The following is a 16,204-nucleotide window of genomic DNA, read 5'->3' on the forward strand; positions in this document are numbered from 1 at the left end:
AAGTGCTTCTTGTGCTAAGCAGGCTTACATATATTAACCTCTTTAATCTTTACAACCACCATCCTGGTGGGGGCAGGCAGGGTGGAGGGCACTAGTGTTAGTTCCATTCTACAGTTGAGGAAACTGAGGCATGGAGAAGGGCTGCCATGCATTGTCCAGCTGGTGGGGGAGATAGGCCTCCAGCCCAGGGATCACCTATGGGTCTGTGGTCCTGCAGCAGACAGCGAGCTCAACCGAATGGGGCCAGTTGTTGCTGTGGCCAAAAGAACGTGTGTTTTCAGAATTGGCAGAAAACAAGTAGATCAAATGAGATGTTCTTATTCTCTCCCTCCACTGCTATTTTTATCCATGATTAAGTGCCCAAGTTATTACTCTTACCCTCAGACACAGCTTACAATTACTGCAAAAGGGTATTAGGTGTCTGCCAGGCTGCGAGCACTCCCCAGCACTCAGACACCACGAACAAATGGACACGTGGGACATGACAGCGTGTCATCTGAGGACATCAAATCTGAGATTACGATCACTACACACATGGAGCCATGAAAACTGATTTAATTTAAACCTCCCCAAATGAACCTCACTGAGCTGTGGACAGCAAACTAACCAGTAAATAATCAGGAAACCTATTTCCTAGTATGACTTTTTTTTTTCCAGTCATTTCATTACCCCAGCAGGGGCGAAACAATCATTGACTTTACTGGCTCTTAGTTCTCCAGAAAGACTGAAAAACAGTGCAAAAATATGCATGACTGTAAAGTGAAAATTAGGAAAGCAGGCAACAAGAAGACGGTGATATAGCCCTTCCAGGAAGCAGAGGAGAAATGGAACGACCTGTAAGAGCTTGCCCGTGCTTCTCTTTTAAAGGATCTCTCTGTCAATAAGACAGAGACCCAATGTCTTATTTTTCTGGGTAAAGTATGTAAGACTTGATTTTGATTTTGGCTCTAAATTGTAAACTCTCTATTTTTTCTCTCTCTCTTTTTTAAAAATCAGATCCCTGAGATGTGATTTGTCGGGGCTGCAGTTGACTTCCCACCATTAGTCACAGTGAGCCCAGTGTCTGGGTCCTACAACCCTCTTAGAGTCCTGCAAAAATGTCTAAATTTCTTTCAAAATGAGAGCAGCCAAAAAAGCACAAACTCTTAGGGTGAAAGATTACATACATCTTTATGACAATGCAGTTGCAAACTATAAAGAGGACTTCGACCTCTGAAGTCCTAATCCAGGTCATGATCCTCGGTGGCTGGTGGTGTGCCTGCCCTCACCAGGTGAGTGACGTTAGCAGGTGGGTTCTGCACAGCAGAGGAGGAGCGTCAGCCTCAGACCATACACCCCCACCTCAAAGCGTGAGCCAGAGGCTCAGATGGCCAACGGCTTGAGACAGTCAGCTGCTGCTTGTGAGGCCTGTGACCCTAACCTTTGCAAAACCTGGGCCCACTGAGAAACAGAGACTCTTCAAGGAAGAGAACAGCCACCAGTTTATTCTGTATCTGCCCTTTGAATGCTAACTCTGAAGTTTTAAGAACCTTGCATGAGGATGTCATGGGAAGAACAGAAGAGTATTCACTAGAGGATGTACGAGCTTACAGGCCACAGTGTTCCCTGGCCTCACTGCCTGCATCATGCATTTTTCTTAAGGCTAAGTCAATGGAATAAAGAGACACCCTCAGACCTAGGATGACAGCTCCGCCTCTCTCCTGTCCATCTCCCAGCAGACGGAGAAAGGAAGGAAGTCAGCAAGGTACACCCCGAGGCCCGTGTTCTGATTGAGTTGTTTGCAAATATTAGAATATAAAACAGACTACTTTAAAATAAGCAAACTAAAACATTAAAACCATCATCAATCTCAATTAAATATTCCTATGTATCCTAACCCCTCCTCCCTTTGTGGAAAAAAAATACCATATAATGCAAACTAAATAAAATGTACTAAAATCCTTTCAATATTACCTAAAATGTACTAAAATGCCTTTTTAAAAATGGCTTTAACAAGGTAACATAAAATTTACCATATAATGCATACTAAATGAAATCTACGAAAATGCCTTTAAAGCACGATATTTTAACTATGGTATCATCCACTGTGATGACAATGGGTTCCTTCCACTCTAAGCATTTTATTCCTTCATTTTCCATGCATTTTCTGGTAATTTCAGATGGATTCTAATTGCTAGGCCTATTAAATACCCATCACTTTTATTTCTTATGTGACAACTCCTTTGTTTCTTAGATGTTTTTCCATGCAGTAACAGCTTATCCTTATTTTCTTTCTTTTCAACGCACTTTTTCTTTTTCTTTTTGTTAAATAGTACTATTTTGCTTGTAGGTAGTAAAGGACAGTCTAATGTAAAATATTGCCTTTCTATTTAATTAAAAAAAATGATATTTTAGTGAAATGCTTTGAAGTCAGCAAGACTAAAGGTAGAACGATTTCCATCACTTCCTGCTGTGATTTTTCAGTGGGAGAAGCCGAATGTCCCTCTGCCAGCTTCTTCACATGCAGTCATCCAGATTTGGTGTGGCTTCTGGGTGTTTCATATGTCACAGGTGTACCACAAATGGCAGTAATTATTAGGAGACATGAAATCAGCCTTTAGCTCTGATAAACATTTGACTACAAATGGATGTGTGGAGATACGTTTTTTTATATGCATATAGATACATAGACAATTTTTATTCTTATCTACATACATAGTCATACTCCATTTTACCATGAGGTGTGAAAAGAATAAATAGGCAATTATAATAATTTTAAACATCTGTAAAACTAATAAAATAGCCTCAAAATGTATAAAGCAAAAATTTACAAAATCAGAGAAAAAAGTAAACTAATGTACTAAGAGCAGACAATTTCAACTCCCCATCTTGCTATTGATAGGCCAAGCAAATAAAATAAAAATGCAAACAAGAAAAGATGTAAAGGATTTGAACATCGTAATTAGTAATCTTGGCCTAATTGAAAAACAGAATTCCACACGCAACCATTAGGTGGAAGAATATTCTTCTGAAGTGCATGTGGAATATTTATAAAAATCATGTGCCAGGCAACCTCCAAAGATTTCAAAGAAGTATCACACAGACCCATGTTCTTTGATCACAGCATAATTTTTTTTTTTTTTTTTTAATTTATTTATTATTATTATACTTTAAGTTGTAGGGTACATGTGCATAACGTGCAGGTTTGTTACATATGTATACTTGTGCCATGTTGCTGTGCTGCACCCATCAACTCGTCATTTACATCAGGTATAACTCCCAATGCAATCCCTCCCCCCTCCCCCCTCCCCATGATAGGCCCCGGTGTGTGATGTTCCCCTTCCTGAGTCCGAGTGATCTCATTGTTCAGTTCCCACCTATGAGTGAGAACATGCGGTGTTTGGTTTTCTGTTCTTGTGATAGTTTGCTAAGAATGATGGATTCCAGCTGCATCCAAGTCCCTACAAAGGACTCAAACTCATCCTTTTTTATGGCTGCATAGTATTCCATGGTGTATATGTGCCACATTTTCTTAATCCAATCTGTCACTGATGGACATTTGGGTTGATTCCAAGTCTTTGCTATTGTGAATAGTGCCGCAATAAACATACGTGTGTGCATGTGTCTTTATAGCAGCATAATTTATAATCCTTTGGGTATATACCCAGTAATGCGATGGCTGGGTCATATGGTACATCTAGTTCTAGATCCTTGAGGAATCGCCATACTGTTTTCCATAATGGTTGAACTAGTTTACAATCCCACCAACAGTGTAAAAGTGTTCCTATTTCTCCACATCCTCTCCAGCACCTGTTGTTTCCTGACTTTTTAATGATTGCCATTCTAACTGGTGTGAGATGGTATCTCATTGTGGTTTTGATTTGCATTTCTCTGATGGCCAGTGATGATGAGCATTTTTTCATGTGTCTGTTGGCTGTATGAATGTCTTCTTTTGAGAAATGTCTGTTCATGTCCTTTGCCCACTTTTTGATGGGGTTGTTTGTTTTTTTCTTGTAAATTTGTTTGAGTTCTTTGTAGGTTCTGGATATTAGCCCTTTGTCAGATGAGTAGATTGCAAAAAAAATTTTCTCCCATTCTGTAGGTTGCCTGTTCACTCTGATGGTAGTGTCTTTTGCTGTGCAGAAGCTCTTTAGTTTAATGAGATCCCATTTGTCAATTTTGGCTTTTGCTGCCGTTGCTTTTGGTGTTTTAGACATGAAATCTTTGCCCATGCCTATGTCCTGAATGGTACTACGTAGGTTTTCCTCTAGGATTTTTATGGTATTAGGTCTAACATTTAAGTCTCTAATCCATCTTGAATTAATTTTCGTATAAGGAGTAAGGAAAGGATCCAGTTTCAGCTTTCTACTTATGGCTAGCCAATTTTTCCCAGCACCATTTATTAAATAGGGAATCCTTTCCCCATTTCTTGTTTCTCTCAGGTTTGTCAAAGATCAAATGGCTGTAGATGTGTGGTATTATTTCTGGGGACTCTGTTCTGTTCCATTGGTCTATATCTCTGTTTTGGTACCAGTACCATGCTGTTTTGGTTACTGTAGCCTTGTAGTATAGTTTGAAGTCAGGTAGCGTGATGCCTCCAGCTTTGTTCTTTTGACTTAGGATTGTCTTGGAGATGCGGGCTCTTTTTTGGTTCCATATGAACTTTAAAGCAGTTTTTTCCAATTCTGTGAAGAAACTCATTGGTAGCTTGATGGGGATGGCATTGAATCTATAAATTACCTTGGGCAGTATGGCCATTTTCACAATATTGATTCTTCCTATCCATGAGCATGGTATGTTCTTCCATTTGTTTGTGTCCTCTTTGATTTCACTGAGCAGTGGTTTGTAGTTCTCCTTGAAGAGGTCCTTTACATCCCTTGTAAGTTGGATTCCTAGGTATTTTATTCTCTTGGAAGCAATTGTGAATGGAAGTTCATTCCTGATTTGGCTCTCTGTTTGTCTGTTACTGGTGTATAAGAATGCTTGTGATTTTTGCACATTAATTTTGTATCCTGAGACTTTGCTGAAGTTGCTTATCAGCTTAAGGAGATTTTGGGCTGAGACAATGGGGTTTTCTAAATATACAATCATGTCATCTGCAAACAGGGACAGTTTGACTTCTTCTTTTCCTAACTGAATACCCTTGATTTCTTTCTCTTGCCTGATTGCCCTAGCCAGAACTTCCAACACTATGTTGAATAGGAGTGGTGAGAGAGGGCATCCCTGTCTTGTGCCAGTTTTCAAAGGGAATTTTTCCAGTTTTTGCCCATTCAGTATGATATTGGCTGTGGGTTTGTCATAAATACCTCTTATTATTTTGAGGTACGTTCCATCAATACCGAATTTATTGAGCGTTTTTAGCATGAAGGGCTGTTGAATTTTGTCAAAAGCCTTTTCTGCATCAATTGAGATAATCATGTGGTTCTTGTCTTTGGTTCTGTTTATATGCTGGATTATGTTTATTGATTTGCGAATGTTGAACCAGCCTTGCATCCCAGGGATGAAGCCCACTTGATCATGGTGGATAAGCTTTTTGATGTGTTGCTGAATCCGGTTTGCCAGTATTTTATTGAGGATTTTTGCATCGATGTTCATCAGGGATATTGGTCTAAAATTCTCTTTTTTTGTTGGATCACAGCATAATTTATCTTAAAAGTTCATCACAAAAATGTAAATTAAAAGGTACCACATATAAGATAACTTATATGTTCCCCTCTATGTGTCCATGTGTTCTCATAATTTAGCTCCCACTTACAAGTGAGAACATGCAGTATTTGATTTCCTATTCCTACATTAGTTTGCTAAGGATAATGGCCTCCAGTTCCATCTATGTCCCTGCAATGGACATGATCTTGTTTTTCATGGCTGCATAGTATTCCATGGTGTATAAGTACCACATTTTCTTTATCCAGTCTACCAGTGATGGGCATTTAGGTTGATTCCATGTCTTTGCTGTTGTGAATAGTGCTGCAATGAATATTCACATAAATGTGTCTTTATAATAGAATGATTTAGATTCCTTTGGGTATATACTCAGTAATGGGATTGCTGGGCCGAATGGTATTTCTGTCTTTAGGTCTTTGAGGAATCGTAACGCTGTCTTCCACAATGGCTGAACTAATTTACACTCCACCAACAGTGTAAAAGTGTTCCTTTCTCTCCACAACCTCACCAGCATCTGTTTTTTTGTTTTTTGAGTTTTTGTTGTTATCGTTTGTTTGTTTGGGGTTTTTTTGGTTGTTTTTTTTGTTTGTTTTGTTTCTTTTTTTACTTTTTAGTAATAGCCACTGTCTGGGCACAGTGGCTCATGCCTATAATCTCAGCACTTTGAGAGGCTGCGGTGGGCGGATCACGCAAGTTCAGGAGTTAGAGCCCAGCCTGGCCAACATGACGAAACTCTGTCTCTACTAAAAATACAAAAATTAGCCAGGCATGGTGGCGCATGCCTGTAATCTCAGCTAGCAATAATCCCCTTCCCTGTATCCACGCCCATGTGTAATTCTCTTCTACACTGAGTCCGGCGCTAGCCATGTGGCTCCATTTGGCCAATCTAATGGCAGGTGCATGGCACAGGCAATGACTTGAACAAAGACTTGGGCAGTAGGGCTTGCCTCTTTCCTCCTGCTCTTTGGAAGCCCCTGAACTCCATGCAAAGAAGCTCAGGCTAGCCTGCCAAATGAGAGGAGACAGTCGAGTGACCTAGCACTCCCCTCAACAGCCATGGTGGACAGCCTGCCAACTAGCCACACACATAAATGTGGCTATTTTGAGTAATCCAGTGATTAACTAACATGCCAGTAGACCACACAAACATGAGACAGACCAGCAGAGATGAACTGAGAAACCTAGGTCAGAAGACCCAAGACCTGACCCACACAATTATGAGCTAAAAAAAAGAGTAGTTCAAATCTGTTAAGTTTTTAGTTGTTACACAGCACAAAGTCAATTGATACAACCTTCTTCCAGGCATATGAAAGTTTGGCATGGCTATGTAAGGTAACATAGCAGATAGTATTTTCCACACATGGGGGCAATCTACATTTCATCCCATGTATGCTTGACATTCAGTTAGGTTCTATCCCCTTGGACTGACCACCCACCTGAGAGGGTCTTCATGATGCCTCAATTAATAGAGTATGGCAGAATTCCCTGACTTGAGAGACAGGGTCATAAAAATGCCATGCAATTCCATCTTTTTCTTTTAGGATGATCATTCTTGAAACCAGCTCCCATATCAAGAGAAAGTCAAGCAATCATGTAGACAGGCCACATGAAGGTGTTCTGGCCAGCAGTGCCGGCTGAATCTCAGCTGCAAGCCAGTATGACCACCAGACAGGGAAGCGAGCAAACCTTCAAGACACAGCCTTCAAACCACCCCAGCCAATGCATGGGGCAAGGAAGAGCCACCACTGGCAAATGTGCCCAAACTGCAGGTTCAGGAGGAAGATATATGATGGTGGTGTTTCCAGTCACTAAGTTTTGTGGTGGTTTTTAAAGCAACCAAAGACAACTAAGAACATTTACTCTGGCCAATGAAAAATGAATGAAAGTGATGCGTCATTTCCATGTGGAAAGTGTTCATCGCCAGTAGTTAGACATGGAAGCAAGCTTTTCTTCTCTGGTGCAACAATGAGGAAAGAAGTGTGTTGTGGGATGTGCCCTCCTTCATCCTGAATCCCTGAGTGACGGGGCTGCCAGCAGAGTCCCTCTACGGACTCATCTTTACCGTGTATCCTGAGCAAAATATAAACCTTTGTTGTGCTGTGTTAATCCAGGAAGACTGTGGAGTTGTTTCCATGACATAATCTAATATGTTCTGACTGACGTAACAGGAGATAATAAAGATAAAAACACACACAAGAAAAGTAATGGATAAGATAAACAAAGAAGGACGGTTCTTGAAAAAGCTAAAAAGAAGACTTCTGGTGAGATTATACAAGAAGGCATATAAAAACAATATTATAAATAAAAATCAAAAATAAAGCATATGTAAAACATCAAAAGGAGAATATTATTATCAAAATGAGCATGCAGTTAAATTTGAGAATTTGGATGAAATGCAAAACTTCCTAGAAAAACATCTTACTGAAACTGACCCCAGAAATAAAATTAGAAATACTAGACAATCTTACTACTATCAAATATACTGAAGCAGAAGTTTCAATCTCCCCATAAATAAATCAAAAATACTTATTACAGAGCTTTAGTAATTGTGTGTGTGTGTGTGCGTGTGTGTGTAGCATTGAAAGGATAAAAACAAAACAAAACAAAAACTTAGTCAATGTGGCAGAACAGCCCATAACCAATCAACCATATGTAGAATTTTGATATATGACGGATGTGAAGAAAGTAATTGAAATGGATCGGTGGCAATTGATTCTCCTCAAGGAAAAAATAGGTAAATGAATCTCAATTTCTATAACACACCACACATATATATCATTTATATGTATGTGTCTATATATAATAAAATGAGCCAAAAGACAAGTAAAAGAACGATAAAACTCAATTTCAATATGAAGTTTACATTTGAGGATAGAGAGTAGAATGGAATGAGTTAAGCATATAGAAAAAAATTTGCTATTAGAGATATTCTACTTCAAAATGGATTCATGAAAATTTATTTTACTATAAATGAGCCACATAGAGATCAATGAGGATTATGCCTGAGAATCAAATATTAATCAAATTATCAAATGAGTAATTCTATTTTATGCACCTAAAATTCAATTCCAAAGAGTATGGAGGTTATGTATTTGAATTCACTGCAAGTCAATGATGGGAAAGAGTTAGACATTAGGTTGACCATATGTCTGGACTGTGCTAAGATTTCCTCATTATCTGTTTTATTCATGTTAACCTGATCTCCGTATTTAATTTTCAATATTAATAACTTTAATTCATTCTAGTAATGGACTAGTCTAAAATTTTATTTCTTTCATAATGTCCATATATCATTAGTAACTTGATATTTTAATTATTTACTCTTGTTTTCTCTATACACCTAAAAAAATAATACAGGACACTAAACCCTCCCCCCCACACACACATATACACACACATATATATACACACATAATATAATTCAGTGTTAGGAGTAAGCACACAGGAATAAAAAACCAGTATCTTTGAGCTCTGTCTTGTCCTAGCTACAATACCCCAGCATCATTATGTCTGAGGGACAGCAAAGGACATTGATATAAATGGGTAGAATTCATAATTCCAAGATCTTGCAGTCAGGGCTCCCGTTACAATAGTGCTGATCTGCCATCTTTTCTACCAGGAACTTTCTATGGGGTGATGACCCTAGAGACCTGATTTATTCACAGGACTCTCCCAGAAAATAATGATCATCTTGAGAAATCTTCAGAATTTCAATATTTTAAAAAGAAACTATAGTATTATACTTTCTGTCTATATGTTTCAAATGCAAAAAATTATTTACTCAACATATTTTAATTGCCCTATAATTGAACTTTCCCATTTCCAGCACCAAGCTTTTCAGAAGTGACTTGGTTCAACTCTGAGATACAATCTGCCTTACACATCTCTATGAGCCATGGTCAGGTCTGTGTTTTCATTCTCTTTGTCTTGGCACAGTTGTTCTAGAACTCTGGGCAGAGTCAGAAAACTAGCTGGTAAAGCTGCCCACAATGGTTTTTTGGGTTGAGGTTTTTCTTACTGTGTCTACCCCACTCTCACCTGTGTCTGGCTCCTAGAGACAGAAGTATAAGCAGAAGAAAAAAGAGGGAACCAAAAGAACTATGTCTAACATTGCCAAAAACAGCTGTACAAACGAAGTCTTCTCCCAACCCTCTTTTCATTCTCTCCCTTGTAATTTTTTTTTTTTTTTAATCGTATCCTTATACCAAAAAAGGACTGAAGAATTAGCACAGGCTTAATTTTGTCAAATGGACCAAACCCATGAGCTAACTTAATAATCCTTTTCTGTCCTCCCAAACGTTTGGATATAAGGCACAGAGATGTGGAAGAGACTTTAAGATTAGGGGAGCCACTCAGGAAGATCCAGAAAGTGGAGAGGGTCAGAGGTGAATGCCCTCAGCTCTTGTGGTCCTTAGATATGATAATGATCATGATGATAGCCTGCCCTAAAGCAGTCAACAGTATTTAAGGGATCATGTCAACATGCAGGGGTGAGCCAGTTCAGGGTGGAGTGCCTTCCAGGGTGATGTCAATCATGGTGCTTGCCCCCCGCCCACCTCCCCAACCCAGGTGCTCTAAATACTCAATGAAGGAAGAAATGAGTCGGGTTCAATGAATTGTCTCGAGGTCAATACCAAATGGTAGGAAGAACCCGTATACCAGTGGAGTATGCCCAGCATCCAGCTGGGACTCTCCTGTCACTAACAATTTCTGATGAAATACATCACACACAAAACACCTTCAACACAGCTCTAACAGGGTTGTTCCATTTTTAGTAGAATATTCGGTTTTAAATTATCAGTAAGAATCACGGCTTAATAGGAATGATTCTCACACCCATGGTGCATATGCCAGGACTTCTCAGACAATAAAAGCAGAGCCACAGTCAAGGCTCCACTTGATGGGGAAGACACTGGGGACATTTAGCATAATGAAAATAAATAATGCCAGCAAGTCAGTGAATTAATTACGAGGAAGCATCTCGACGGAATTCCTTTAACTCTGGAAGAGAAAAAGCATTGAAAGTTAACTCCATTACACAGAATGAAGATTGAGGCTGTTCATATTAGTAAGAAATTTCAACAAGAAAACCTGCTATTTTCCAAGACCAGAGCTGGGAATTCTAGACCTGCAATGTTCTCTAGCAAAGTTACCCAGGGAAAGTCAAAAGCCCTGTGACCCTGTGACAACGTAGCAGTTGCATGACCTTGAAGAGATGAGTTCACTTCTCAGGGTCTCAGTATCATCATCTGTAGAATGAGCACCTTTCTGGCTCTAATGCAATGTGACTACAGTATTCTTTCACAGTAACAGTGAAAAGGCAGCTACGAAGACCTAGGAACAGCTAACAGTCCTGGAGGCTTACTTTATGCCAGGCATTGTTCTAAGGACTTTGCATGTACTAACTGAGACCATCAACTTACAAGGCAGGGACCATGCCATTTTACAAACAAGGAAACTGAGACATAGGTTAAACAATTTTCCCAAGGTCACAGAAGTGGAAATGGACAAAGCCACAATTCCCACACAGCAGATGCTCTCAATCATTTCACTCCACTGTCCTTTTAAAACAGGAAAGGAAGGTGCCATGTATATATTTAACCACACATTTCAGTATCCAAAGGATGCTTCCAAACCCTTTCTTGCTAGGCCCCTAAATTGCAACCATCTTTCCTACAGAAAATTACAGTTTTTCCATGGCCTTTGTTATAGCACAAGTAAATTATAACTAAAACGACTTAGAGAATTACTGGTTGCAAATTACAAGCACCTGCAGAGTGAGATTTCTTGCGTGTATAGAAATGCATAAAAAGATGAATCTTTAGCTACCTTTACTGCAATACCTAAGAACATGCTCTATTCCCTTCCACACTCAGAATTATGAAACTAGAGAAAGCATGCACAGAATTTCCTGTTCCTTAGAGCGGATGTTGGGTACATCTGTCTGCCCTCCCATACTCCAATCCCCAAGGAAGGCGGTGATTCTTCCACCTACTGGAGTGCTGAAAGATTGTCTGGAATAACAAAGTTGGTTGCTCTCTAGAAATAATTGGGTATGCTAATTTGTTTTGGAAGAATAAAATTCTTTCTCAATGTACAGATAAAGGAACCTCTCTGATAAATCTGCCCTTCAAAAAAAATCTGATGTTGGAAAATTGATTCATAATAAAAAATACTTCTGGTTATTGGTCTAAATATCTAGTTCATTGTATCACCATAAAAGAAGCAAGGTGGGTCATATTCTCAGTCACATATATTACCTATTTATAGTTAATAAAAGTGCATACTCTTATTTTAGTATCATACTAAAAAACACAAATATCTACTTTATTTCTCTATCTGACGACTTAAAATTATGGAATACAATTTTTTCATTTATATTGAAATATTGACTATTCCTAATCATAAATTTTAGCCAAAACAAACCTGGCTAGAGCCAGCTGGTATTCTGACAAAATGAAAAAAAATTATGTCAACCTTTCCTAACACTGACAGGCAAATTTTGAAAACAGCTGGCTGATTTTGGATATAATAAATGAGAGTATTAAATTCTGAAAAAGGATTTTCATGCATTCAGTAATAAAAACCAGTTCCAAAAAACAAAGTAGAAAAAGAAAAAACAATGAGAACAAGAAAAAAATTAAAAACCAAGTTACATGATAAGACTTATGACTTAAAATTTCATTTCATTAGTTCTAAGTTTTCTGATGCCAGGGGTCAAGTTTATTTTGTTCCCCATGCCCAGAATTATTGTCGTTCCTGGCACTTGGTAGGCACTCAACAGGCTGATGGTGAAAAAATTATAAATCAGATTTTTCATGAATACTCTCCATGATAAACAGCAGAAACTGTTACTCATATTATTAAACAATATTTACATTCAAGACATGCCATTGAATTTTCTATTTACTGAGTTTCATGTCTTCAGATAATTCTTCACAAATATGGGATTAAAACTACTTAATTGTTTTCATGTAGAAAATAACCAATTAACCAAGACTGTGAAGTTTCAATTCAAGGATTTATTTTTACGGTATATAAAACTTTGAGGATTACTTTAATTTTAGGGCCAACAATGCAGAATCATGAATTGATGTTGAAATTAAATGAAATCACTTTGTGAACAATGTCAATTAGGGAAATATTAAATCAAAATGAAGCTTGCTTTTTTCTTTTTAGTATGTATTCCGAATCACTTCTACAAAGGCAATTACATACAGCAAAAAAAAATCTCTACATACTAGCATTATGCTAAGAGCATTTTGTAGTCCAAATGCTTTTTTGCTCTAGGAGGCTAGGGATGTGCTTTAAGAAAATTGCCAAACTTCTACAAGAACCGATGAAAGTCTAATGGAAATCAAAATCAGGCAGATTCAGGGGGAAAAAAAGGAATCTGTCCAAGATTTTAGGCAGCAAAAATAGATCTGCTTAGCTCCTGAATTGCATGGCAGCCCAGCTATTCAAGTAAAGTGCTCCAGCATGGAAACCTTGGCAGGGTCCCAAAGCAGCCATTCCCACCTCCCAAGGTAGACCTCTCTGAAACCAAGCTCTGCCAGCCCAAGAAATGAACTCACCTCTAATTAGACGAACACAGCTTTACCTTAGCCTACCTATTCTATCTTCAAATGTCCCTACCCCAGCCATCGTTGACTATCTAGATGGAGAACATGTTTTAGAAAGCAGAGATGTTGGTTATGGTGCTTCCAAAATCAAAATAGAAACAGGCTGTTGGGGGCCCAACATCATCCCAGTCCTGACTCAGGTCCACTTTCAGAACACAGGGCACATTGCTCCTAGGCATAGCTCCTTCCGACTTGGTCCTGCAGCTGGTCTCTGCCTGAAGGTGGCTTTTCTACCAGACTGAGTTACCCCCCCTGATTCTGGAACATTTCTGCATAGCTCATCTCTTTGAAGGGTGCACATAGTAGACATGAGACCATGAATTAGGTACGGCCAAGAACAGGATTCATTTCACTCTCTCTGGACCTCACCATAGGTGACAGCCATGCTGTGGGAAATGCCCACTTCGTGCTTAAAATGATTTAGCTGAAGGCAAGAGGAGCATGAAAATGATTGATTTATCAAGAAAAGTAAAGATGTTTGGATAACGTTGTGAAAAGAATACCACTCCCACAGTTGCACCAAGCAAAAAGGAACATAAAGGAATTGAATATAGAAACACAAATATAAAGAGCAAAGACCGTTCAAAGAAGGGTACTTTAAACCCAATCATGCTAAATCTGAGTGACCCATTCAAGAATCTCCATCAACCAAGTTTAAGAAATTAGAATTCTCTGTCACAGAAAACCAAGTAGTGTGTACAGGGGAAGCATGAACTTCACACTTGTCTTTAAATATAATTAATGCTGCTAGAAATAGGTCATCACCTGCTCCTTTCCATTTAGAAGAGAACAAGCCAGAGCAGGTTTGAATTACAGGTTCAAGAGAATGGCAAGCCGAAAAGCCCCAGCAGAACAGATTTCCAAAGGACAACTCTGATGTTTCTTTTCTTCCTGGCAAGTAAAAAACAATAAGTAGATGTCTTTAGAGATCCTGCTTGCCCATGAGACTGAGCAGAAGTCTCTCCCCAAGTCCTTTTTGTTCCTAAAAGTAGTAAAGAGAAATAAAAATGCCATTCCAGAGAGCATAGAAGGCCGGTTCCATGTGGAGAGAGTGAGGGCTGCTCCGGACACATATCTAGACTACAGGGATCAAAAGGTACTCTCTGCTTTAGGTTTGATAGTACAAGAGCCGGTGTGTGATCTGTGACTTCATGGCCTCCTACATTCTATTTTCTATTCTTACCTCATTGAACTCAATCAGTAGACAGCTACCATTGAGTGGTGTGGGGAAATTTTTTTATTTTTTAAAAACATGATGGTAACAATTCTTCCCATGCATAACATTTGAACACCATCTGGCTCTGGATATCCGAAACAAATTGCCAAATACCAAGGACAGCTATTTTATGCATGGTGAAACATAAGCAAAATCCACTTCTTTGGTGGTGGACACATATAAATATAGGCACATATTTATATTCTAAGCCAAAAAAAAATCACCCAGTGGAGACATTCACAGATCAACCACTGACTAAAAAAAAAAAAAAAAAAAATCTCGCTGGATAATCGATGCCTCGCACAAAATCTGCACATGCATGTCACAGGCAGTGCAAAAGTTTGAACCACACACTCAGAGATCAGTAACAGGAAGTTATCGCCATCTACAGACTTCCCCTCACTTTTCAAGGGAGGGAGCCAAGGATTTCTGCTGGAAAAATATAAACTGGCAAAACTGGCTGTTGAGCTGCATTATACTCCTAGTGATGAAATCCACTTTAATAACCTGTCCAAAACCCTAACCACGTTACTTCTCTAGAAACAGAAAGCAACCGTCCATCCCAAACGCTTCTTAACTGTAGACCCTGAGATGAAAGATTCACAAGTCAACACCCCATCACTTTCTGTCTATCGGGCTAAAGGGCTAAATGATTTTAGCAAAGGCAAAGATGTATACTTAATTTTTCTTCTTCATTTTCCTTGTCATTAACCACTTTCCCAAGGCAGGCTTTCTGCAGAGTTGAATAACGCCCAATCCAAACTAAAATGCCAGCTGCGGGGCCGTGCCAGCGGAACCGGGCAGGAGACAGCCACTCGCCCAGGAAGCCCAGGGCTGATTCTGGGGAGACCTATTCGAGCGCTGCGGGCAGCGGCGCCCGGCAGAAAGCGCAGAGTTTACCAGCGGTGCGCAAAGATGCAAAAAGCACACGCCCTGCCCGTCCACCTGGTGAACACCTCGGCAACTTTATTTTGGGAAGAGCCTTCCCAGGAAACTTTTCTCTCGCCCGCAGCCCTTGCCAGAGACCACCGGGCTGCGGGCCGGCAGGAGGAGCAGGGAGCCGCGGGCCGAAGGGTTGCCGCGGGCCGCGGGGCAGCCCAGAGCGGGACGCGGCTCGGCTGGCCCGGGTCCTCTCGGGGCCGGGGAAGGCGAGGCGCTGGATTCACGGGGAGGCCACTCACCAGCCCGAGCGCGAAGAAGACGGCGAGCAGGGCGAGGCAGGCGCCCATGACGATGAGCAGCAGGAAGACGATGAGCGGGTGCTGCTGGCTCATGCAGTAGTAGGACTCGTAGAGCCAGTCCCGGGACCGCGGCAGCCCGTCTCCGCCGCCCGCCGCCTCCTCGGCGCGGTCCCGCAGGTAGCGGCGGCGCCGCATCGCCTGCTGCCACATCGGGGCCGCTCACAGGGCGCCCGCCGTGCGCGCCCGGCCCGGGCAGCGCCGCTTGCCGCGACCGCCCGCGTCCCACCCCCGCGCCGCCTCGGCCGGCCCGGCTGCCGGCGCCCGGAGCTGCGCGCAGGGGCCTCCGGCGCGGGCGGAGCTCGGCGCCCCGGGCTGGGCGCGTTGACGCGCGGGCGGGGGCCGGGCGGCGGCCTCGGGGGCAGCTCCCGGCGCCGCCGCCGCCACCGCCACCTCGCGGGAGGGGGCGGGTTCCACAGGGCCCTCCGCCCGCCGCTCCCCGCCCCGCGCGCAGCCGGCCTCTGTGCAGGGGCGGTGTAGGCCCC

The 16,204-nt window shown here is 41.1% G+C and overlaps 1 protein-coding gene across 1 annotated transcript in view; it reads right to left on the bottom strand.

Annotated features, from left to right (window-relative positions):
- Positions 1 to 15,959, bottom strand: part of ADCY2 (adenylate cyclase 2) — a 429,519-nt gene extending 413,560 nt beyond the window's left edge. The window contains exon 1 of the mRNA XM_050792931.1: positions 15,663 to 15,959. Within this exon, the coding sequence (XP_050648888.1) occupies positions 15,663 to 15,872 (210 nt within the window). The 5' untranslated portion in view covers positions 15,873 to 15,959. The remainder of the gene's footprint in view (positions 1 to 15,662) is intronic.
- Between the last annotated feature and the right edge of the window lie 245 nt (positions 15,960 to 16,204).

The sequence above is a fragment of the Macaca thibetana genome, chromosome 6 (assembly GCF_024542745.1).
Source record: "Macaca thibetana thibetana isolate TM-01 chromosome 6, ASM2454274v1, whole genome shotgun sequence".
Classification (NCBI taxonomy): domain Eukaryota; kingdom Metazoa; phylum Chordata; class Mammalia; order Primates; family Cercopithecidae; genus Macaca; species Macaca thibetana.